This window comes from Lissotriton helveticus, chromosome 1_1 (genome assembly GCF_964261635.1).
Source record: "Lissotriton helveticus chromosome 1_1, aLisHel1.1, whole genome shotgun sequence".
Taxonomy (NCBI): Eukaryota; Metazoa; Chordata; class Amphibia; order Caudata; family Salamandridae; genus Lissotriton; species Lissotriton helveticus.
The window spans coordinates 2,068,000,066-2,068,025,886 of NC_136057.1; the positions used below are offsets into that span (position 1 = coordinate 2,068,000,066).

The 25,821-nt window shown below is 47.0% G+C and overlaps 1 protein-coding gene across 1 annotated transcript in view; it reads right to left on the reverse strand.

Annotated features, from left to right (window-relative positions):
* Positions 1 to 2,715: 2,715 nt before the first annotated feature.
* ST6GALNAC5 (ST6 N-acetylgalactosaminide alpha-2,6-sialyltransferase 5) overlaps positions 2,716 to 25,821 on the reverse strand; it is a 950,199-nt gene continuing 927,093 nt past the window's right edge. Inside the window, exon 5 of the mRNA XM_078645266.1 lies at positions 2,716 to 3,249. Within this exon, the coding sequence (XP_078501392.1) occupies positions 3,018 to 3,249 (232 nt within the window). The 3' untranslated portion in view covers positions 2,716 to 3,017. The remainder of the gene's footprint in view (positions 3,250 to 25,821) is intronic.

The window sequence follows — 25,821 nt, forward strand, 5'->3', positions numbered from 1 at the left end:
GGAAGGAGTTCTAACAGGAACCAGCCTGCTGGAGGGGGCTGCACAAGACTGGTGAGAGATACTCCAGAACAATTGCTAAAAGTGATGTGTTCCTGTCAGAGGCAACAAAATGACTAAATGGGGCACTCTTGGTTTCTAAGCACTAGAAAGTTACTAATCATTAAAAAGTCTTATCTCTGGTTCCCTACAGTGGATTTTTTTTCGTGTTGGAGTCATTTAAAAGATAAAAATATTTCCAATTTGTATAAATTGGTGTTGGATTTTTATTTTGTGTTGTGTCTTATTTATTTACTGAATTTGTGTTTTTAAATACTTTACATACCTGTCTTTGAAGTTAAGCCTGCCTGCTCGCAGCCACGTTACCAAGGGTTGAGCATAGGAATAATTTTCTAAGACCTATTCTGAGCCCTATACTGTGTTAGTGGCGTTTTTGCCAGTGACAGACCTACATTCGCCCCAAACAGTAATCCCCTTTCCAACAGCGGCTTTTTATGCCTTTTACTCATACACAGTTACTTATGTATGCTTTTATCTATCACCATGGTATGTCTGTTAATGGTTCAATTTAAGGTTTTGCAACCACTCAATTATTTAACTGAACGAAAACAACTGTGGAAGAAACCATATGTCAGTCATGGACACTCAACAGGAACTGCCCATATGTAATTTTTTATGCATTCAATCTATGTTTTCATCCATTGGTCAATTTACCTGTTTACCACAAGGAAGTGATTGTTGGAGAATTCTACAGTCAAAGGCTGACAATCATGCTCAGGTGGCCGCACTTAAAATGGCTGAAAACCCTAGTGTCAAATGACACCAAGCAGATGGATGACTTGTTTTGTGAAAATAAAATGGGTGCGTGAGATAATGACCTACACATATTGTTGTGGTGGGCCAAGATATGACATACAAAGGCAAAAGAGTCTGTGTCTGAGAGTTTTTCATACCCATTAAAAGTGATAGCATTTCAAATCTAATGATCCAGGAACAAGATCTCTGAGATTTAATTGATTTGAGCTTTTTAAGCTCTTAATGTTTAAAAGTCAATATCTCCTCTCGATCATCCGAGGCTTTAATTTTAAAAAAATTGAAAATTAGAAGGCTTTAATATCCTTCTCGTATGTAAGAAAGACTTATGGTTGGATGCTTTTCAAATGTATCATCCAAATAATGTTTAATTAATTACTGCAAATCGCTACGTTTATTGTAAATAATTGTCTTAATACTGTACGTTTGAATTAGGAAAGATATCCTTGCCCAGAATTCATATCAGATGTGCAACTGATTAGGGAATCCCAGTACATTCAAGTATTATATAATGCATACAATGTATTTAAATGTCAAATAAAGAGCATATGTATCTAAAACCACTGTCTTGGACTCATGTTACAGGCTCTTCCTGTCTGTGTTGGCAAACCCCATACATACTTGTACAATGACAAAAGTTCAAGTAACTATAACTCACGGCCCTGCAATGCAGCCACGGCTCGTGGAGGGAGTTTCTGTGGGGCGGAGAGGCGGGGAGGGGGAGGGGCACGGTGGGGGGTGCTAAAAACCGGAGTATGGATAATTTAAGGTAAGTAAACAATTTAATAAATAAAACGAATTTCGCAGCGCACCCTGCATCACATTTTGCGATGCAGGGCACGCTACGAAAATCCATACTCCGGTTTGTAGCACCCCTCACCCTGCCCCTCCCCCGCCCCGCCTCTCCGCCCCACAGAAACTCCCTCCACGAGCCGTGGCTGCTGCAATGCACTGCTATTGAACTCACATATTACATCACTCATGACATGGTCAGTGACATCACTGATGAAATAATCGACACATCCCCTCACACACCCACTAACACCTCATACAATCTCTCATACACCCTCTCATATGTCCACATAAGCATTCACATACCCACTCACAGACTTATACAACTACTCACACAATCACTCACTCATCCATACAGTCACTGGTGCACCCACTCACCCATACAGCCACTCACCCACTCACACACCTAGTTATACATCCATACTGCCACTTACATACATGCACTCACAGAAACACACACACTCACCCTTACAGACACTGACTCACCCATTCACTCATCCATACAGGCACTCAGACACCCACTCACCCACCTACACAAAACCCTTACAGACACTGACTCACCCATTCACTCATCCATACAGGCACTCAGACACCCACTCATCCACCTACACAAAACCCTTACAGACACTGACTCACCCATTCACTCATCCATACAGGCACTCAGACACCCACTCATCCACCTACACAAAACCCTTACAGACACTGACTCACCCATTCACTCATCCATACAGGCACTCAGACACCCACTCATCCACCTACACAAAACCCTTACAGACACTGACTCACCCATTCACTCATCCATACAGGCACTCAGACACCCACTCATCCACCTACACAAAACCCTTACAGACACTGACTCACCCATTCACTCATCCATACAGGCACTCAGACACCCACTCATCCACCTACACAAAACCCTTACAGACACTGACTCACCCATTCACTCATCCATACAGGCACTCAGACACCCACTCATCCACCTACACAAAACACATTTTCTTTATACAGATCTTTGGATTAGGAAAGATATTATTTCCCGAAATTAATATCAGATGTGCAGCTGAAAAGGGAATCCCAGTACATTCACGTAATATAAAATGTATACAATGTTTCTAAATGTCAAATAAAGAGCATATGTCTCTAAAACCATTCTCTTGGAGTCATGTCACAGGCTGCTCCCGTCTGTACATACTTGTACACTGACATAAGGTCAAAGTGGTGGAATAAATGAAAGCGAAGGTTAAGATACAGTTTGATACAAAATATCTCCATCTGAATTAGTTCATTACTGTATAACGCAGCAGTTTTCTTTGCACATTTGTTGACCCTTTTCTCCTCAGGTTGATTTGTTGCGATGCGAGGGGCACCGTCCACCCCAACCTGCCATGTTCGATACAAGTCCACAAGTGCACCGCTCAGTAGGCTGGTTTCATCTCTGCCTGATTTATCGTAGGCGCCCCGGGCTTCCATTCTGGCTGATAAAAGTGAATATTGTATGTCCTTGCCCACTTCTCAAAAACTCGCTTCTCTGTGATGAACCGGTGGTGACTGCCCTTGCGCCCCTGCTCATGTGAAAGGTACATGGTACACTCGTCGGGCCCCGCAGGCTCATAATAATGGTAAGGAACAGATGGGTGGCGAGCATCCCTATGGGAAGAAAGAATAAAAAACATGATCGGATACAGCAATTTCCTTTTTTATTGAAAAAATATGCTATCTTCAATAAACTGGCATGCTTTATTCATTTTTCTATTATCATTCTCTTTTTCCATTTTAATTTTTCCACTTCCCTAGCAAAATTCATAGCCGTGGGTGTTTCATTTCTTAAGCAATAATTGAATGGGGCAAGTTTTACTATCAAAGGGGATTAAAGGAGCAGGTGGCAGATGCAGCAGGCAGTGCCAATATTACACCATTGAAACTTAAGTGATGCGAACTCCGAGAGGTACCGTTTTATAATTGATATTTTAATTCCATCACTGCAAAAAATATCTTGACAATCTTTTCAAGCTGGTCTCCAAAGAAAAGCACAGATACATCCCAAATGCAAATTCACTTTTACTCCGGCAGGTTGGCTGGTGAGGGCTGGGAGTGGGGGGAGGCGGGGGGGAGGCTTAAGAGGGGGGAGATGCAGGCGGGTGGGTGTTTTGGTGAGAGTTTGTGGAATGGGGAGCTACACGCTCACTGTTGACCTATACGGTGAACGGTGGGTCATAGTCTGAGCCCAGGCAAAGATGACCCTGCTTCTGGTCGGTAAAGTAAATACCATTACTTTTGGTAACAGTTGCACCCGCCATTTATAGTGCCTAGAAACAGCAGCAGTGTGGTATAGAAACCCATCTAAAACACGTTAGTATTATCAGTATGCTAAATGTATAGTGATAGACCGCAGGAATGGAAATAAAAAGCTGAATGTGGAAATTAATGTATGCGTGCACAGCATGCGTCATGCAGAGTAGACATAAGTGGTGCCGCTCACTGTGCTTGCCTTTGTTCCCTGACATCACCTGCTGTGCCTGATTGAAGAGGACTACGGAGGGACTTGTTGGTGTCTTTTAACGGCCCCCCTCCCCGGGCGCCGTTCACGGGGCAGAATACTATTGAACTACCAACACCGAGGGACTGCGAGGACCAGCAGGCTTTCCCACACACAGCTGCTGCCTCTTCCCTCGGTGTCCACGCCCCTGCTTGGACCTTTGAAATACTTTTCGCGGCCCCGCTCCGCGGGAGCCGCTCACTGTCCTTGCCTTTGTTCCCTGACAAGAAAACCGCATTCAAGGAACGACTGGACAACAACGCACACAACAGCAAGGAACTCTTCAACATCGTGAAAGAGCTCTCCAACCCCAACGCCGGAAACAACGACATCACCCCTTCGCAAGACCTCTGCAACTCCCTCGCCTCCTACTTCCACAACAAGATCGCGGACATACACAACAGCTTCAGCACTCAACCGACGCACGCCACGACCGAACCACCGCCCCCCACCACCACCCTCCGCGCCTGGGCCCCGATCAGCACCGAAGACACCATCTGCACGATGAACTCCATCCACTCCGGATCTCCGACAGACCCCTGCCCTCACCACGTCTTCAACAAGGCCGACGCGGTCATCGCACCCCACCTGCGGGACATCATCAACACCTCCTTCGACATCGCCACCTTCCCGGAGAGCTGGAAGCACGCCGAACTCAGCGCTCTACTCAAGAAACCATCAGCAGACCCTACCGACCTCAAGAACTACCGCCCCATCTCGCTGCTCCCGTTTCCGGCAAAAGTCATCGAGAAGACCATCAACAAGCAACTGGCCGCCTTCCTCGAGACGAACGGATCCCTCGACATCTCGCAGTCTGGGTTCCGGGCCAACCACAGCACCGAGACCGCCCTGATCGCAGCTACCGATGACATCCGAGCCCTGCTCGACAACGGAGAAACAGCGGCCCTCATCCTCCTGGACCTCTCTGCGGCCTTCGACACTGTCTGCCACCGTACCCTAGTACAGCACCTCAGCAACGTCGGAATCCAGGAAAAGGCACTGGAGTGGATCACCTCCTTCCTCGCCAGAAGGACACAGAGGGTCCGCCTCCCCCCGTTCAGATCGGAGGCCACCAAAGTCATCTGCGGCGTTCCTCAAGGCTCCTCGCTCAGCCCAACACTCTTCAACGTCTACATGAGCCCCCTCGCAGCCATCGCATGCCAGCACAACCTGAACATCATCTCCTACGCCGACGACACCCAGCTGATCCTCTCCCTCACCAACGACCCCGCCACCGCCAGAGCCAACCTGCACGAAGGGATGACAGACGTTGCCAAATGGATGTCGAACAGCCGCCTGAAACTGAACTCGGACAAGACGGAAGTCCTCATCCTGGGATCCTCACCCTCCGCCTGGGACGACTCCTGGTGGCCCCCCGCCCTGGACAGCGCACCCAAACCAACTGACCACGCACGCAACCTGGGCTTCATCCTGGACTCCTCCCTCTCCATGACCAGACAAGTCAACGCCGTCTCCTCGTCGTGCTTCAACATCCTTCGCATGCTACGTAAGATCTTCCGGTGGATCCCCACCGAGACCAGGAAGACGGTCACCCAGGCCCTCGTCACCAGCCGTCTGGACTACGGCAACTCCCTCTACGCCGGAACCACCGCCAAACTCCAGAAGAGACTCCAGCGGATCCAGAACACCTCAGCACGACTCATCCTGGACATCCCCCGCCGCAGCCACATCTCCGGACACCTGAGAGACCTGCACTGGCTCCCAGTCAACAAGAGAATCACCTTCCGGCTCCTCACCCACGCACACAAACCCCTACACAACCAAGGACCAGGATACCTCAACAGCCGCCTCAACTTCTACGCTCCCAAACGCCAGCTTCGATCGACCAGCCACGCCCTCGCAGCCGTCCCACGCATCCGAAGAGCCACCACAGGAGGAAGGTCCTTCTCCTACCTGGCCGCCAAGACTTGGAACTCCCTTCCGACCCACCTCCGCCTGACCCAGGACCACCTCGCCTTCAGGAAGCAGCTCAAGACCTGGCTGTTCGAGCAGTAGCGGACCCCGTCCCCCCAGCGCCTTGAGACCCTCCGGGTGAGTAGTGCGCTATACAAATGCTCTGATTGATTGACTGATTGACTGACATCACCTGCTGTGCCTGATTGAAGAGGACTACGGAGGGACTTGTTGGTGTCTTTTAACGGCCCCCCCTCCCCGGGCGCCGTTCACGGGGCAGAATACTATTGAACTACCAACACCGAGGGACTGCGAGGACCAGCAGGCTTTCCCACACACAGCTGCTTCCTCTTCCCTCGGTGTCCACGCCCCTGCTTGGACCTTTGAAATATTTTTCGCGGCCCCCGCTCCGCGGGAGCCGCTCATGTGCTTGCCTTTGTTCCCTGACATCACCTGCTGTGCCTGATTGAAGAGGATTACTGAGGGACTTGTTGGTGTCTTTTAACGGCCCCGGCTCCCCGGGCGCCGTTCACGGGGCAGAATACTATTGAACTACCAACACCGAGGGACTGCGAGGACCAGCAGGCTTTCCCACACACAGCTGCTGCCTCTTGCCTCGGTGTCCACGCCCCTGCTTGGACCTTTGAAATACTTTTCGCGGCCCCCGCTCCGCGGGAGCTGCTCACTGTGCTTGCCTTTGTTCCCTGACATCACCTGCTGTGCCTGATTGAAGAGGACTACGGAGGGACTTGTTGGTGTCTTTTAACGGCCCCCCCTCCCCGGGCGCCGTTCACGGGGCAGAATACTATTGAACTACCAACACCGAGGGACTGCGAGGACCAGCAGGCTTTCCCACACACAGCTGCTGCCTCTTCCCTCGGTGTCCACGCCCCTGCTTGGACCTTTGAAATACTTTTCGCGGCCCCGCTCCGCGGGAGCCGCTCACTGTCCTTGCCTTTGTTCCCTGACATCACCTGCTGTGCCTGATTGAAGAGGACTACGGAGGGACTTGTTGGTGTCTTTTAACGGCCCCCCCTCCCCGGGCGCCGTTCACGGGGCAGAATACTATTGAACTACCAACACCGAGGGACTGCGAGGACCAGCAGGCTTTCCCACACACAGCTGCTTCTTCTTCCCTCGGTGTCCACGCCCCTGCTTGGACCTTTGAAATATTTTTCGCGGCCCCCGCTCCGCGGGAGCCGCTTATGTGCTTGCCTTTGTTCCCTGACATCACCTGCTGTGCCTGATTGAAGAGGATTACTGAGGGACTTGTTGGTGTCTTTTAACGGCCCCCGCACCCCGGGCGCCGTTCACGGGGCAGAATACTATTGAACTACCAACACCGAGGGACTGCGAGGACCAGCAGGCTTTCCAACACACAGCTGCTGCCTCTTGCCTCGGTGTCCACGCCCCTGCTTGGACCTTTGAAATACTTTTCGCGGCCCCCGCTCCGCGGGAGCTGCTCACTGTGCTTGCCTTTGTTCCCTGACATCACCTGCTGTGCCTGATTGAAGAGGACTACGGAGGGACTTGTTGGTGTCTTTTAACGGCCCCCGCTCCCCGGGCGCCGTTCACGGGGCAGAATACTATTGAACTACCAACACCGAGGGACTGCGAGGACCAGTAGGCTTTCCCACACACAGCTGCTGCCTCTTCCCTCGGTGTCCACGCCCCTGCTTGGACCTTTGAAATACTTTTCGCGGCCCCCGCTCCGCGGGAGCCACTCACTGTGCTTGCCCTTGTTCCCTGACATCACCTGCTGTGCCTGATTGAAGAGGACTACGGAGGGACTTGTTGGTGTCTTTTAACGGCCCCCGCTCCCCGGGCGCGGTTCACGGGGCAGAATACTATTGAACTACCAACACCGAGGGACTGCGAGGACCAGCAGGCTTTCCCACACATGGCTGCTGCCTCTTCCCTCGGTGTCTACGCCCCCTGCCTGAAAGGTTTATATTCACCTCATTTCCTCCGTGACGCGCGCGGGCGCCGGGCGAAGGGCGGGCCGTCTGAGGACGGTTGAGGCTGGGCTGGGCCCCCCCTTTTTATCCATCACCCCCCTGAGACTCTTGGAAACTTTGACAATGACCCCGAAGCCCGGAAATGGTGGAAAAACGTACTTGGGGGGGGGGAAGGTAAGAGGCACCTTGGATGCATTTCTATCAAAGGCGGTCTCGAACTTAGACCATGAAATTTCTGTTGTCGAGTCGCGCTTGTCCTTTGAGCTACAACAAAATAAGCCCTCGTCATTAGGCCCATTAAGACAGATACCCTCCCCTCCCGTACACAGCTCTCAGAGCAAAGGGATTCTTTCATCTAAGGACATTAGTATTCCCCTGCTCTTTCCGGACAACTCTCCACCTTTATCTCAAGTCCCAGTAAGGTACTCAACCATGACTTATCTAATCTGGACCTTTCCTTGGATTTATCCCCAGCGGAGCCCTCCTTGCTGCAGCTTCCCAATGCGACCCCTGTGAACAAAAAGAGTATAGCCCCACAAAAACCATCTAGACAACTAACACTAACGAAAAGGAAGAGAGGGGGAAACTTTCATTGGGGAAGACAAACTAAAGTACCCAGACTAGGCTCAAGCCCCCCATCCGATCTTCTTAAAGAAATACAACACAAACATTTGCACCACCAAAGTCTAAGTCAAAGCCCCAGGAAATTCATAACTCGTCTAAAAACCAACCTTCTGAATCTCACCCAACTGTGAATGACATAGAACACCTAGTCAAATCCCTACTTCTCCCAGTCTTAGAGAGGGTAAAAAGATTGGATGAACAATTGAATACACTCGTGGTAGAAACCACCCTAAACTCACAACTTTTAAAGGGATTGGTAGCCATTAACGTGAATACCAAAACCAGCGGACATCAATTAACAAATAAGGCTATCACTAAGGTTACTCTATCTGGTTCCAACACGACTACTGGGAATGCAAGGTCTTGTAAAGATACTCAACCTGGTTTGAACAACCCTAGTGGGAAATCCGAGAAAGCAGGTACACACTCTACCCTGACGGGGTCTAGAGAACCAGCCACCCTTCCACTTAACACCCACTCATCAGGAACCACTCATCCAGACACTAAGGCCGCCGATACAGATATGCCCCAACCCCTAGTTAAACCCACAAACATCAAAGGATGTCATATTGATTTGCCACCAGAGGCGGTTCCATACGTCATAATCCTAACAGGCGTTCCAGAACTTACAGAAGGAAAAAAGGAAGGCTACTCTGAGCTAAAAAATAAAGCTATTTATTGGCTCAGACAAAATAGGCCATTGCCCTCCCACAAAGATGGAGAGATAGTTTTTGTTAGAAGACTAGCGTGGTTAGGATCTAGACCCAAAGACATCGCTGGGAATATAATTATCATTAACTTTAGAGACAGAAGGGTGGTCCCGCACATCGCTGATTGGTATCAGAATCAGGGATGTAGTAGTATAGTGCCTCGAACCCTAACTTACTTTTATCCCGAGGCACTGATCGTCCCTCGCGTTCAGGGTGGTGTTCCTACGTATTATAAACATAACTCCTACCCCTCTCATCCACCGAAGGGGACTCAACGGTTTTCCACTTACCCGGTTTTCGGGAATGTAGAAGGGCCATTAACACATCGGAGTGTGACCATTCAGCAAGGTTTTAATTCACCATATTGGTCACTTCCCCTAGCAAACCGATATGATGCTCTCTCGGATTTAAATGACCTGGATTGACAACAGGGAAGCATCGCCGTATATAATTCGGAAACATCAAGCCGGCCAACGCTAATAAACTCCAATCAGTGTGGGAGGCTTAGATCTGATCTAGCAGCAGGGGAGATTATGGTTCCAACTGTCCTTGCTGGGAAACTGTCAAAATATGACGATCAACTAGTTAGTCTGACTGTCATAGATGACCCACCCTTGCTTCAGCATAACGTGCCTGAATCTCAGAGATTACATATATTAAAGGAAATGCAAGGAAAACACGCTCCATTAACTGAAACCCTCAAACAAACAGATCTTACCTTTAGCTTCCTTTCCTGGAACGTGGCCGGTTTAGCCGATTAAAGTGTTTCACCAACATTGCCTAGACGTTGTCACCGGGCATAATGTTATCTGCCTTCAGGAAACGTGGTCTCTGGAGGCACACCACATTAGTGGTTACCAAACTTTTCATATCCCAGCTGTGCAAAGCGCACAAGGCCGTAACGAGGGGGGTCTGTGTACATTTGTATCTATTACCGGGGGCATTGAAGTTAACAAGTTCATGGCCACCGAGTAGTATTATTATTACTGACGCTAAGATTGGGCCCTTTGCATAATGCAATTATATTACATTTTTACAATAATATGCCACCTGACATGAGAGAGGCCAAACTTAATAAGGTTGTCTCGACCTTAATCTCCCTACATGACCACCTGGTAGGATATAATGTTATGTTTTGGGTAGGAGACTTTAATTGCATGATCTGTCCACATGACTCGATGGGTTTGTGCGGCCTATCGGATTATGGGGAAGACTGTCCTACCCATTTTCATCACACGAAACTCGGTACTACCCTTAATAATATACTCTTTTATTTTAACGTATCTTTTATAAATGAGACTTGTAGACCGAGTATACCATTTCAACCTACCTTTAATGGGAGGGGGTGTAACACTATAATTGATTTTACATTAATTTCTGCATCCCATGCTGGGCTAGTGGCTACTTGGGAAATGGGCCAGGCCCCCCACTCTGATCATTACCCCATAGTCTTTAGCAATAAAGTTAAAAAAATTGACATGTAGGGCTGTGGTTAATATACTATACACTCCAGAGATTAGATTAGCCTAAAAAAACGGCTATACAATTAAATGGGAAAAAGTGGACCCCGCGGGCTTTCTGGAAAAATTAGTTGCTTTCAACATCGAAGACATAACGATCTGTGTAACACAAGAAGAGGCACCAGAAAGAGTAATGAGTTCCTTTTCTAAGATATTAGCCACAGCAAAATCTCTTTTGACAAGAAAACATCGGAAGGGGGCCTCAAAACCCCACAGGTGGTTTGATAGTAAGTGCACTAAAGCACTAACACTTCTTAAAAAGGCATTGCAGACAACTCCAAAAAATCCTGATTTAATTCGTACAGCCAGAAAATCTTATAAAAACACAATAAAAACGAGAAAAGCCACTCTAAAGAATAAGGTTTGGGCAGCTTTGAAAGAAGCATCGACTAAAAGATATAACACGGCCTTCTGGAAGGTGGTAAACGACCCCTTCCTGCAAACTAAAGAGGCTGATCTCATTGACATGGCAATTACAGGTGATCTATGGGTAGCTCATTTTAAACACCTGTATGGCAGATTGACTTCCCTCGACAACGGAATCGCTTCCATCGACGAGGATAACAACTCCTTGGAAGGTAAACATCTTACCCCCTTCCCATTAGCCATAACCTTCAGCTGTCAGGAAGTTATTAAAGGTATAAAAGATAGTTCGTCGGGCAAGGCACCGGGCCCGGATGGTGTGCCAATAGATACCTATAAGGCTGAGATAGATTTATGGGCCCCAATGATAACCAATGTTTTAAATAAAGCGAACCAACAAGGTTTTATACCCACCTGGTCTGACGCAATCGGCATACCCATTTACAAAAAGGGTAATAGGAACGACCCGACCTGCTATCGGCCAATCTCACTGTTGGATGCATTGGCAAAAGTGGCAGGCCGAATCATTTTAAATAGGATACAAACTTGGGGGGATGAAAAACAAATTATTTCCAATTTGCAGTATGGTTTTAGCCCAGGAAAGGGGACAATGGAACAATGTTTAAATCTGGCCCTTCTTATTTTAAAATACACTCAGGCAAAGAGCGGGAACCTTTTTATTTCCTTTATAGATTTAAGTTCTGCTTTTGACTGCGTAGATCACGAATTCCTATGGCTAACACTTAGCGACATGGGGATTGACAGTCAAATTTTATTATATATTAAGGAACTTTACAGAGATGCAGGTGCGAGGGTTAGGTATGGCCCCAGGGGGGAGTGTTCAGACAAATTACCTATAGAAAGGGGTGTCAGCCAGGGGTGCATTCTGGCACCCCTGTTATTCACCCTATATATTAACTCAATTGGACAATACCTTAGGGATTTTCAGCACGATTACCCCACTATTAAAGGGACTCCTATCCCATTACTACTATACGCCGACGACGCGTCATTAATGTCACGGACTAGACTTGGGTTACAGAGGACTGTAGACAAATTTAACACCTACATGAAGCTCCGTGACTTAAGAATAAATATATCTAAAACCTTTACAATGGTTTGTTGTGCCCAATTTTCCCCGAAGATAAGAGAATTGAAATTACAGACACATTCTCTTACCTAGGGGTGAATTTCGACAGGGGGAGCTCTTGGCAAACAGCGGTTAACGCTAGGAAACTAGCATTCCTGCGCTCCATAGGCAGTTTGAGAATTTTTTCTACCAAATTGGGGGGGAAGCCAGCTAAAGATCTAATTTACATCTATAAAGCTAAGTGCGTCTCAACTGCCACCTATGGTGCTGGTCTATGGGGTACCGAACACGCACAGGCGATACAAAGCTGCGAAAATCAGTTCCTTGCCTACGTACTGGGGGTACCCAAAACTACATCCTCATACATGTTGCACATAGAAGCAGGCCTCTCCCACATAATAGATTCCATAAGGATTTCTCCGATACTTCTCTGGCATAAGGTCTGGGTTACCCAGAGAAACTTCACTAAACAGGGATTTAATAACTGATTGCCTTTTGCTAGACGGGGCTCCCAAAATCAAATGGTTACATTATGTGAGAAACATGTTCAAGGGGATAGGTCATCCGGAATTTTTCGTAAAGCCAAGCACCATGGAGAAGGTATCAAGAAGTTTGCTTAAAAAGATGGCCCTGGAGCACCTTGTTATATCTAGGTGGAGTGTAGAAAAAGAAAAATATACCACCATTAGGTATCAGCAAATTACCTTCCATGAAGGGTTACAAAAATATCTAACATTACTGAGTAGCCCCTACGCCCGTATGTTGCTTACTCCCTTCAGGCTAGGTATCTTCTTTCGACTGGTCACATTTCCCCATTGTAACAACTGGTCCATGTCAAATCTTCTGTGCCCTTGCGATGATATTTCGTATCAATCGAATATACATTGTGTGCTATTTTGTAAATGTTATCAGGCACCACGCAGGGCGTACTTACTACCCATTCTTAGGTCATGGGGGATCCGAACCTGTAAGCTAGCCTTCCTCAAACTGCAACGGCTGGAAGAAGACAATGTTATCCATGCACTGAACTGTTTTTTAAAACTTGTAGTAAAGTTTTGTAACACAATGAGTTGATCACAAACTATTTGATGAGAAATATTGAACTTTTTATTGGTAAAATTAATTTCCTCGACCTGGATATGTTTTATTATACGTACCTTTTTTGTAATAACTGTTTTTAACATGTGTGCTTTCATGATTTTAAATTACTAAATCGAATAAAGCCAGTTTTTAAATTTGAATTTGACATAAGTGGCAAACGTTTCTGTTGCGAAGTCTTCTAAAATAAGTTTGGCCGATATCGTAGAACTCAGAGTGGGAGTGTTGCTTGGGCTACAGGGTTTAATGAAGATCCACAGTGGTCCCCTCTTCATTGGTTGTAAATATGAGGACGCTGTCCGAGTCCAAGCGCCTCCATATTTACATGAGTGTCTTATTTCATCATAGAGACATTGGCCCTGGAAATCAGGGATATCCCGTCTTTGAGGGAGTTATTAGCACACAACTGATGTTGATCCTAAGGGATGTGAAGACTACCAAACACATGTGAGGTGATCTAACTTTTGGGCCCAAATGCACGCTGGATGAGCTTTAAGAGAGGATGTGGAGGGTTTCACCAACCCTCTGGGCCCTTCTCCTTGATCACAATGGTTGCACAACGCACTCAAGTCACGCTGAAGCTCCCTGGTGCAGATCATGGCAGTGCCCTCAGGGACGTCCAACTGGGTTCCGAGAGTGGGAACCTCTGCAGCAGGAGTGCCTTTGTGAGCGATCATGTCCTGTCTCGAAAATCATGGACCCGACACAATGTTTCAGAACAGGTAATAATTGAAACCCTCTGTTCCAAGCAGCTCTCTCTATACCTTGGGCAACATGACCAGTTTAAGGCAATATGGAACTCTGCATGCTCTATTTTTGGATGTACACAGACTTAGGATGCAGGAACATAACAGTTGTTAATGCTTGCATTATGCAAAATGGCCCGGGGGTGCAACAGGCATTTGTGCCAGCTTTCATGCACCTCGCTGCACTTTGGTATTACCATAGGGCCCACAGATGCTTGGAAGGTCCTTTCTGTAATACAGATAGTTCACAGACGCATGTAGCAACAGCTCAATCCTAAAAGGACGTTCCTTCATTTGTATGGGACGGTGGCCCCATGCAAATGAGGGAAGCACTTTGCCTCTGCAACTACACTATAGTATGAGCATGAGTGCAGAAGCAAAGAGGCTGTCAGGAGGCACACTGCCTGGACACCACAAAGAGGTGGTGCAAAGTCACTTAAACTCACAAAGGTGCCCCTCTGGCGGGGTAAAATGAGTTGGCCCCAGGATTCCTGCAGACACCTCCTGCAGGTGGGTGAACCTGTGTTCAGGAGGATCTATGTCTCTCTTGAAAGTACAGACTGGGAGCCACATGCCCTATGAAAGGCAAACCAATGGTTCAAGCAGGCATGAGTTTGCAGCTGCCCTAGGGCCAGCGCATTACCAGTAACACTGTCTGGCGCATCTAGTTAAATGCATGCCAAGTTGCAATGAGAGACATTGATCTGGGCCATATGTATCAACACATTTCCCCATAGGCACAGAATGGGCAAACCCCTTTGATACATTTGGCCCTGAGTCCTATCAATAATAAAGGTGTTGACCCAGCAGTGGCCTGTGCGGCTAAGAGCAGTGGGATTGGTGGGGCCGGGTGGGGCGGGGTTATGACAGATGAAAATAAGGGAAAATGTATTATTCATTAAATTGATCTCGTAGCCATCTGTCGAATCCCCCCACCCCGGCGCCACCTCCCCATCGCTCTTACCTGCACGGGCCGCTGCTGTATTGACCTTTTGAATAGCTGAACCAAATTCAGTCATCCACAGTGAACACTAATACATATTGAATATTTCGATCTCACCCAATCAAAATGTTCATCTTGCAGGTCATTAATGTAGTATTAACTGGCAAGATAATTCATCTGTTGTTAGCAGATGATGGGACTGAGGACATCTGAGCTCCATGTCTTTCAATCTCAGTAGACCACTCACCCACTCTTCATCAGCCTGTGGCTTGCAGAGGTTGTGAAAGAATGAGTCACCCAGAATATAGGTGGGGTCACTGGGTATCAGTGTGGGTGGTGGCTAGGGGTCTGTATGGATGCATGTGTTTGAGCAGGTTTATTGATGTCAGGGCGAGTTAGGCAGAAGCAAAAAGGGTACATTAAAGGATAATTTTGCAGAGATATAAAAGTAGTGTATTTGGGGGCTGTTTAAAGCATGAGTGAACTAAAGGCAGGCAGGGAAGAAGTACAGGGATTGTGGATGTGCAGCACAGGGCTGAGGCGTGCAAAGCCGAATGGTTCCCAGATGGTCTGGGTGCATTTTTCACACCCTTGGATAGAGCAGAAGTGCAAATATCCAGTATTAGTTAAATGTAGAGAGAATGGAGATTTTTGAAATATCAGCTAAACGAATCCTATGCAATCAGAGTAATGAAACATGGCAACCCAGCATTCCAAGTTACTTTTGATATAATGCCTTTCAATTTGAATCAGCGCTCCAGGAAGAGGCCACCTCTTGCTCTGTGCAGTTATTAAGAATAGCCCCTGATCTTAGAGAGCACCAGTGCTCCAAATAGCAAGGCTGCATAATCTGAAATCCCCCTCATGCCTCTTTAATCGACTTCCAGACACTCCCTGCCCCTTTATTTTACTGCAGATTCCTGCTTTCGCCGTATGTGACGGTTTTTCACTTTCTTATTTTTTCTCCTTCGTGTGGTTTCCCTCTCTCGCTTTCTGGAAATGTCCAACGAGGAAAAATACTTGCCGTCCCCCAAAATGACTGGCAACCACTGGCTCAACATTGCACTACCCACGCATTTCCATACTTCTGTTTCATAAGTGGAAATCTTAATGATGTCGCGGATTAACTGTAAATTGGTTTGCACAGAATTTTTAGTCTGACTATTTTTTATTAAAAATTTGTAATTTGAATATAAACTTTTTGACTATATACCTTTGACATTACTGGAGCTAAGATAGCCCTAGTAAGAACGCTTTGGTGAACGCCTCACTCCTAAGGTTATTGGAAAAGCTTTTATTCCACAGCGGGAGGAGCAGTGGTTTCAAATGTTTCTGACATGCCGCTGTGTAAGACGTTGACTTCTTTACAAGTGCATAAGCTAAATTGAGCACTGAACTGCTGCAACCATGTAGCATGCTGTAGCTGTAACAAGTCGAAATCATGCTTGTAATCTTTTTTACTCATGAAAGGATCAGTCGTTCTGAAATGTATTGAGCAGAGGGAATTTAACTGTGTGAGCACTCATCAAAATGACTATTTGAAAGAGATGTATGTGTGCAAAATGTAATGAACAATTGGATTGCTGTTGCTTGAACGGTGTATTCCTTGGGCCGTATTATACAAAATACCCCGGGAGTGCAACAGGCATGCACACCAAGGGTCTCATTTACAAAGAATTGCCATAGGGCAGCACTGCAAGTCATTTTGCTGTGCTACCCTACGTCAATTCGGAGTATGAATGCACTGTATTTACAGCATATGGTGCATCCCTTCCTTTCAGTCAGCACCAATTGGCAGCCGAGCACCAATGCAAGCACCCGTGCACTATGGTGCAAGGGTGCCTGGGTTGTTGGCATGATTGATTGATTGATTGTGGGTTTCTAAAGCGCTAGAATCGACTCCCAAAGGAGTATCTCTGCGCTGTAGACCGCTGGGGAACCTGTCCAAGCTTTCCCTGTGAGATCGTCCCTACTGGGTATCTCCAAGGTGAAACGAGGCATCCCCGGCGTATGTGGGGGGCCGTTGTGGTGATGAGGCAAGCTAATGCCCAGAGTTGCCGAGTGTGATCCCTAGTTAGAGTAGGCACCGAGGCGAGAATTATCGAGTCCGTTGACCCTGGTCCAAGACCCTGACCCTTACGGGAATTGAACCCTGGTCCCGGGCCGTCCTCTGCTCCCGGGTCTGCCACCTCTAACCAGTGAGCCACACCACTCCACCAAGGCATGATTGTTTTTGTGCAGGAGGAGGCATCTTCCTGCACAAATAATCACAAGAGACGTTTTCCTCATTCTATCTGCGTTGCACAATGCAGCACACGTGGACAGAGGAAAAAACAAAGAGAAATTTAAACATTACTCCTCATTACATCCACTCTCTGGAGGCATAGATTTCTGGCGCTGCCACAGGTTTACGTGATGTAAATCTGGGGCATTGTTAAATTGCATGGGTCTTGAGTGGGAACACCCACAGCAACACCCATGGAATGCCTCCTTGATGTAGAGTATGGCAATGCAGCCCTTTGTGCTGCCTTCCTATCTCTATGTCTACGAGGCTATGCAAAGCCATGCAAGGTGGCTTTGTGTCTCCTCGTAGCGTCATAAAAAGCGGTGCTCTGGTAGCACAGGTCTCTTGTAAACGAGGGCCCTAGTTTCTGCACCACCATAGCACTTTGGTGTTACAGACAGGGCCTGTAGGAAAGTCAACCTTTTTGCCCTGATATCCCCCATTTTTTTTAATGATGTTGGATGGTAACCGTCATTGAAGTGCCCTGGGCTCTAATAACCAGGCGCAGGGCTAATACTCTGTCCTCTAAAGGTATATGGTAATTGGTATTATTCTAATTTTCCAAGACATTCTACAGGTAAGTCCAGAGTATATGGTAGGGCATCTAGGTTTAGAGAACCGTGTGGACTTAATGCATTTGAGTGTGCACTGCTCTTGTATCTGATGCCATTTTATAGTCAGGCCTGCCTTGCAGGCTGGTGTTAAAATAAACTAGGTCCACATTCGACTTTGGAATTAAAAGTACTCCCAAAACCCAAAACTATCTTTTTATAATTAATAAGTCAACCCTAAGGCCTGCACTAGGTACCCAAGGGTAGGGTGTGTTGTCATAAAAAAGTGCAACAGTATAAAATATGTTTTTATGCCCCGGTAAGGAAAAACACCCAAAGTCGTTATTCCCTGTTGTAGCGCTGCTGGCCCCATAAACTAACATAGGAAGGCTTTATTAAACGTAATAAAGTCTAACTTTTGATTGGAGCTAGCTAACAATATCATTCAAAATATCAAAGTAATGGTCACATTAAATTCAATAGCTTGCCAAAGTTGGATTTAATGTAACTATTACAGGAAAGTAGTTTTATAACTTAATATCCTGGCGTTAACTAAAACAGTCCTGTAGCAGCCTCTTCTGCTTGGCCAGCCTTTAATAGCCTGAGCCAGGTTGCACCCTGAGTAGGTGTGAAGAGGCCAAGGGCTGAAACAATACAATCATTTGATGTGAGGAGATTTGTTTCCTGGAGAAGCCAGGGTGAAGTAAAAGGGAAGGGGGAGATGAGCTGGACTTCAAAATGACAGGAGAACAGATGTTACAGGAGCCAAGCCAGCCTCCACTTCCTTGACCCGCAGCAAGATGGGAGCCCCCTAATTAGATTAGGAGAGGGCTGGAGGGCTAATACTCTGAGTGTAGTCAGATGGTAGCTACATCTTCGAATTGTGTTACAAAGACACACACACAGGAGAGATTTTCTCCATTTAGAGTTTTTGCAGTACTATGCTTTCTGGGTCAAAAATATGCCCCACTATGCAGGAAGTGGTCAAAGGAGAGGGGGTTAACTTTACAGCATTGACTGGGGTGTACACCCCCTCTTGCGAGCCCGGAATTGAAGATAAATATGGGAGAGCATCAGGAGCTCCTCAGAACACTGCCTGCAAGAACAGAAGAAGAAGGAGTGACCTGCTTCACTCTCAAGGCTTCACAAAGAAAGGACTGTACCTGACTCAAAGGAAAACGTGTGTACTCCCTGATCAGTAAGAGGTACAACAGAGCTGGAAGAAGTCACACTGACAAGTTGCAACTGGATTTTTCCTGGACTGTGCTGATGCATTGTGGAAAATTGAGTCCTAGCCCCCAAGAGGCAATGCAGAGTCTATGAACCCCTGGCTGGCTCTACTAGACCCTTATTTGTTCCCAAAGGAATCAAAAAGCTTCAAGATTTAAAGGTTTGGAAACTTTCTGCAAAGTTATTCAGAAAAGCTGCACAAAGAGACCAGCTGGACGTTGAGAGTCAGGCTGCTGTTGTTGACTTGTAAGTTGGCCTGACCACACTGGTATGTCCTGCTGAAAGTTCCAGACGCAGAGCCAGAGGCTCAGCAAGGCATCGCACTGCAGCAGGTAGAAGTAATCAGATTGAACTTTGGATCCAAGAGGCCCGAGGACCCGCCGACGAGTCCATTCGATGGGAGAAAAGCTCCAAGAAAAAGATTAAGTCTAATAGCGAACTTTTTACCGTAACATAGCCATCAACTTATCAGACCCATGCTCCATCGCAGTCGGCCTAAAACTCTGACTATCCCAGTCCAGCGCAACCAGAAAGTCGTGAGTGGCGCTTAAAGCTTTTTGGTGGTACAATGCATAACTTTTCATTTAAAGTGTAAAAATTAAAATCTCTGATTCCCTACATTAGATTTTTATTGTTTAGTGATATTTTAAAGATACACATATTTCCTATTTTTAAAAAATTGGTGTTGGACCTTTTACTTATTTATTGTTTTGGTGATTTTTAATGCTCAACACATACCTGTCTCCAAAGTTGAGCCTGACTGCTTGTGTGCTCCGCTACCAAGGGATGAGAAAGGATTAAATTTTTGGAGACTTGACTTGCCCCATTAGTAATTGTGATATCATTACTAGCTGAAGGTGATAACCCCACCTACTAAAAATTCCGTTTCCTACAGGGCATCAGAAGCTTGTGTGGCCCCATCTGTAATAAAGCACATGTTGAGCCAGCAAGATGTTAAGGAGATGTTCCCTCACTTGCTTGAGGGCGTGGACCCATGCAAATAATGCAACACTTTGCTTTGTGCCCACACTTTATTATATTTATGGGTGTAGAGACAAAGATGCTCTCTGATGGCACCCTCTAAAAGGGGCTATTGGGGGGGTCCCATGGAACTCCAAGACAACTCCCTTCAAACTGCATTCAATCACTGTACCCGCCAGCAGGAGGATCTCTGTCAAAATGAAGTGTATGCTGGGTGCTGTCTGGACTGTTAAAATGGACTGCCTTACACTTAAGTGCTGTCCTAGGGAAGGAACAAACTGTCAGCTGTGCAGAGGGCAACGTAATAAGCGTAATAAGGTGCACCAACTAAGTCTTTTTCCTGTGCACCTAGTTACATGTGCACCACAGTGCAGACTGGGAAAGTGTGCCCTATGGAAAATACAGTCTCTCTGCCCGATAATGAATACACTGCAGACAAGTGTTTTTTGGGCACTCTCTGAAGCTCCTCAGAGATCCTGTGCAACCTCCTTGTCAATTTTTTGATACCAGAGCCCTTTTGGGTATTTTCCCGGTTAATTACACTCATGTTTGATGTTCTGCAGGCTGGATGAATCCAAAATCAGACATGGGGGTCTTCCAACTAATCTACCCAAACCCCCCGTATTATTCTAGGTCTAAGATAAACATAATGTGCCGGGGCTCAACCTATTAATTTATGAAAAAAGAACACTTTGCTTAACTCCCATGGGGACAGACTCTCTCCCAGCTTGTTCTCCACCAATTTGAAGCATGCTTCCACTTCATGCACCACATCACCTGCCCGTTAGCAAGATAGAGGTTTAGGTGAAGTGGAGAAAAGCCCCAGGGGGTTTTGAGTATCTCAAGTTTCCCTTGGCCTGAAAGAGAACTCTGTTTTCTCAGTGGCAACTCAAAATACTCCAGCAGTGTGCAGCTTGACCAGATCCAAAGCAACACTTTGTCATTGTGGTCCTGGCAATTCATATTGGGCCAGATGTATCAAACAGTTTTACCCATTCTGTGTCTATGGGAAAAAGTCTTCATACATCTGGCCCATTATGCTATAGAGCATATATTTAGAATGTCACCCTTTATGTAACATAGAATGAGGACAGTCTGCTTGATCCATCACCTTGTCTGAAAACATACAACAAAAGATGGATTTTCACCATTTCCATTTTAGTAAAAACTTTGAGAAGTATAACATTTGATTTCAAAAGTATTTTATTGAGGATTATATAGATATATACAGTACAGTACAGTAGTAGTGGTGCGTGAGGGTGGGTACAGACGCCTATGGGGTTACATTAGGCATCCACTATGCCTAATGTAACCCCATAGGCGTCTGTACCCACCCTCACGCACCACTACTACTGTACGATTAATTCGGTTAATCTCTTAGATTTCCTTCTCCTATGTTGTTTCAATAGGATTTAAAAAAAAATATTTGGGGTTCTTGTTAGGAATTCTCAAGTTAGAAGGTATAAAAACATTAAAACCCCCTCTTCGCAATCACACAAACAAATTAATGTTTCTGACAAAAAAGCACAGGTTCAGATCTTGAGGGTTACGACATCCTCGAACATGATCATGGACCTTTTAGTTTAGTGATCTATGGGCATATGCATCAAAATTCGGTAAAACGAGTCCTTATTTGCAAAAAATAAGGAATCGCAAATAAGGACTCGCATTCCACGATGCATCAACAGATTCGGTATTTAATACCGAATCGCTAAAAATCCGTAAAATATACCAAAACCACAATAGCGAGAGTCCAAAATAAAGAATAGCAAATACCGAATTAGCAAATACCGAAACGGTATTTGCGATTTCGGTATTAGCGAATTCGCAAAAAAAGTCACGTTGGAAGCAGGTTGATGACATTACAACCAGGAAGTCCTCAAGCCCATGCTTCATTCAGTGCCCTGAGGAGCTCAGAGGAGGAGGCAGAGCACAGGAGCTAAGGAGAGAAACAGAGATACCACAAACCAGCTATTCCACTGCATTCCAGGATGGAGAAGGATGCACCCCAGAACAAGGACACGCCCAGAAAGAGGAAGAGGACGTTTTCTGACAAAAAACTTGAAGTTCTAATCTCGGGGTGAGCAGGAAACATGACAGGCTGTTTGGCAAGCTGTCCCTAAAGGTGCCTGCGGCGGAGAAGCGCAAGATCTGGCTGCGCATCAAGAAGAGGGTAAATGTTGTAGGAGTCACCCACCGCAGCATAGACAACCTGAAAAAGAGGTGGTATGACCTCAGGAAAAGGGCGAAGGAGAGGCTTGCAGAAAGGGTGAAGGATGCAGCTGGCACAGGAGGGGGAACATCCAATGTCACACCCAACACAGCCCTCGAAGAGCTCATTGAGGGTACCATTGACCCTGAAGCAGTTGTGGGGGTCACCAAATTGGACACTTCCGGAGCTGCGGCAGGAGAACAAGGTGAGATGCATGCCAGTGCAGATACGCAGCGTGTTGTCTACCCCTGACCATTCCCCCAGGCCAATCACAGTGCACATGTAGTCGTGCCTAACGCATATACCCTCACCAAAGTGTTGCATCATGGGAGTTGTAGTCATATCATCAAAGTGTGCATGTATGATCCCCAATGTTAATGAAATGAGACCAGCAGCACAAGGCCAATAGTCAGTCCAAATATGTCATTTATGTAGTTGAAAGTATGCAACACATATACATCCAGACTTAATAATAACAATGCACTGTTTCACACACAGATGCATCACCCCTGGATTCAGATGACAGCGGACGCCTCATAATCTCAGAAACCCCGGCAGGGACCGATGCAGAGACTCCGCAGGGACGTCATCCCACGACACCACCAACACCATCACCACCACCATCATCATCACCATCACCACCACCACCAGCGCGGACAATACCACCACCACCACCGCGGACAACACCACCAAGTCGCAGGGCAAATGTCCCCTCCCTGCAGGTGATGGAGACGGAGCAGAGGCCAGCAGCCACAAATGTTCCACGGCAGTCAATTGTCACATCGCCAGCTCAAACACTAGCACGTGTCCGACAGCGGGGCAGGCCCCTGGGAAGAGCTGCAGAGAGATCTGAGGAGCCAACACACGGCTACGGTGTGGTTGAGTCACGGATGCTGCGCGTTCAGCGCCTGCAGCGGAGACACATGGGTGCTATCAACATAAACATGGCAAAATTGGCAAACAAAATGGGCACCATGACAGACGCTGTGCGTGAGATGACCACAGCTGTTGCTGAGGGTAACGGAGACATAAAACTGTGCTACAGGAGCTCACACGTGCCGTCATTGCAGGGCAACAGAGCGAGCGCAGGAGGCATCGCCAGAACTTGCTCCGTTCCAATGCCTCCATTAGGGCCATCACAAAGCTCTGCAACAGCACAGCTGTACTGTCACGGAGATCTGTGTCCTTGCAGGTCGACCTGGGCCATTACTGTGGAGATGTGGCAAAGGCCTTGGGCCAAGTGACCACTGTAGTGGAGCATCTTCAGTCTGGGACTTTTAGTGCCAGCAGTTTGGGAGTGGAGGAGGGGAGTGAGGCTGCATCAAGCGTCAGCAGCGTCTCTGTGCCGGAGGCCAGCGAGAGGAGGCGCAGTTCGCGCAGCTTCACAGCCACTGACGCACATCATGGTGATGTGGAGGAGTCACGTGACAGGAGGCTGGGGGTACGTGGGAGGCGCAAATAGCCATGTCTCATAGGGTCCTTGGCCATGGTGATATAACCATGGGCCACCTATACTACTACAAGATACTCACGTGATGACAACAGACATGTATCCTCACCTATGTTTTTAGTCTGCATCATGTAGACGTTTCATTTATTTTCTCCTGACAAGTGCTCATGTGCATTAAACATTTGCACACCAGATTATGTTGTGATGGCTCATTCTTACCTGTCTCAGAAGTGATGTTGTGTGATGTATGTCCGCCTCCTTTGACCTTCAGCTGTGTTAGGCACGTGTGCCTGTTGGTGTGGGGGGGTTGCTATGCATGAAAGTCGTCATCTCCGTCCACCTCTATAGGTATCCCCCTTATTGTGGCAATGTTCTGCAGCATGGCACACACCGCTATTATCTGGCAGCAGATCCACGGGTCATACTGCCAGGCACCTCCTGTCTTGTTTAGGATCCGCAAGCGACTCTTGAGGATGCCAAAGGTTCGCTCTACCACATTCCTGGTATTGATATGTGCTGCGTTGTAGCGCTGCTCCTGAGGTGTTGCTGGATTAAGGTAGGGAGTGAGGAGATATTCACGCACGGCGTAGGCACTGACACCTGCAGGGTGGGGAGCAGAGGGTTAGCAGCATGAATACAATTACATATGTGAGGATGGAGTTAATGATGAGGCATTAGTATGTACCTAGTAGATGTCCCTCTCCAAATTCACCGTTGTGCAGATGCCTGTGGATGCCACTGTGTCGGAATATGTATGCGTTGTGTGTGCGTGCAGGAAATTGTGCTACATCGTCCGTTATGATGTGCTTGGCATTGCACACGACCTGCACGTTAATGGAATGATAGGACTTCCCGTTGCGGAAGATGTATTAGTTGGCTGAGGGGCGACAGATGGGGACATGCGTGAAGTCAACGCATCCTATCACATGGGGAAATTGTGCCACCTGGTGGAAGTCCTGTTTGGTACAGTTCAACTGCTGTGGGGTTGTGGGGAAGGTGATGTGGTTATGAATCAATGTCAGCATGGCATCTAGGAATTTGTGGAAGAAGCGTGAAAGTGCGCTTTGCGACACACCTCTGGCTTCTGCTATGACCCCCTGGAAGCTTCCAGACGCTAGCAGGTGCAGGCTGCATAGGACCTGGACGTGGGCAGGGATGGCGTTGGTCCTACAGGTCTGGTGCTGCAGTAGTTGTTTCAGGTCAGCAATGAGGCGCATGATCATTGCCCGATTCAGTCTGTATTTGTTATAGATTAGTTCCCCTGTCTGGCCCAGCAATGTGATGCGCAGCCTGAAAACCCTGTCCTGGATCCTCCTCCTGCGCTGTGCAGCAGCGTTGATTCTCATCCTCCTAGCAAGCACGTAGAGGGCAGCCATTTTGGAAAATATACAGGGTCTCCAGAGGCATATTTGAAGGGTTTCTGATTGTATACAACTGTCTGTTTTTTTTTTATTCTTTCCACTAACTTTACCTCCTGGTTGAGATTCCCCTTATTTTGCTCATGCAAAATAGTGATTTGGTGCATTTTCGTTATTTGCGATTTTTGGTGCATATCGTTGCGACTTTTTAATAGAGATTCGGTATTTCCGGGGGCTGATTTCATTCTCGGTATTACCGATTAGCTAATTTGCGATTCGGTAATTTACCGTGGGGGCTATTTTGCGATTCTTTATTTTTTTCGGATTTGGGGTTGATGCATTGGGATTTCAGGTTTTGCATTCGTAACGGCCTGTTTTACCGATTCTCTATTTTACCGGGAGCTATTTTGTTTGATGTATCTGCCAGCTAGTTCTGCCAGCTGTGACATGCACACTCCAAGAGACTGCGTCTACATATTGCTAGGACGGAACTTGCCTTCCCGCATACGTCACTTTACAATTGCATATATCCTGTGCTGTATTGCTGTTTACTACCTACCGCGGGCCGGGCAGATCAGTCAGTATCAATGATGTATTCATACTGATCTAGAGTCCTTTTATTTTATCTGGGAGAGGATATTCTTATTCGTA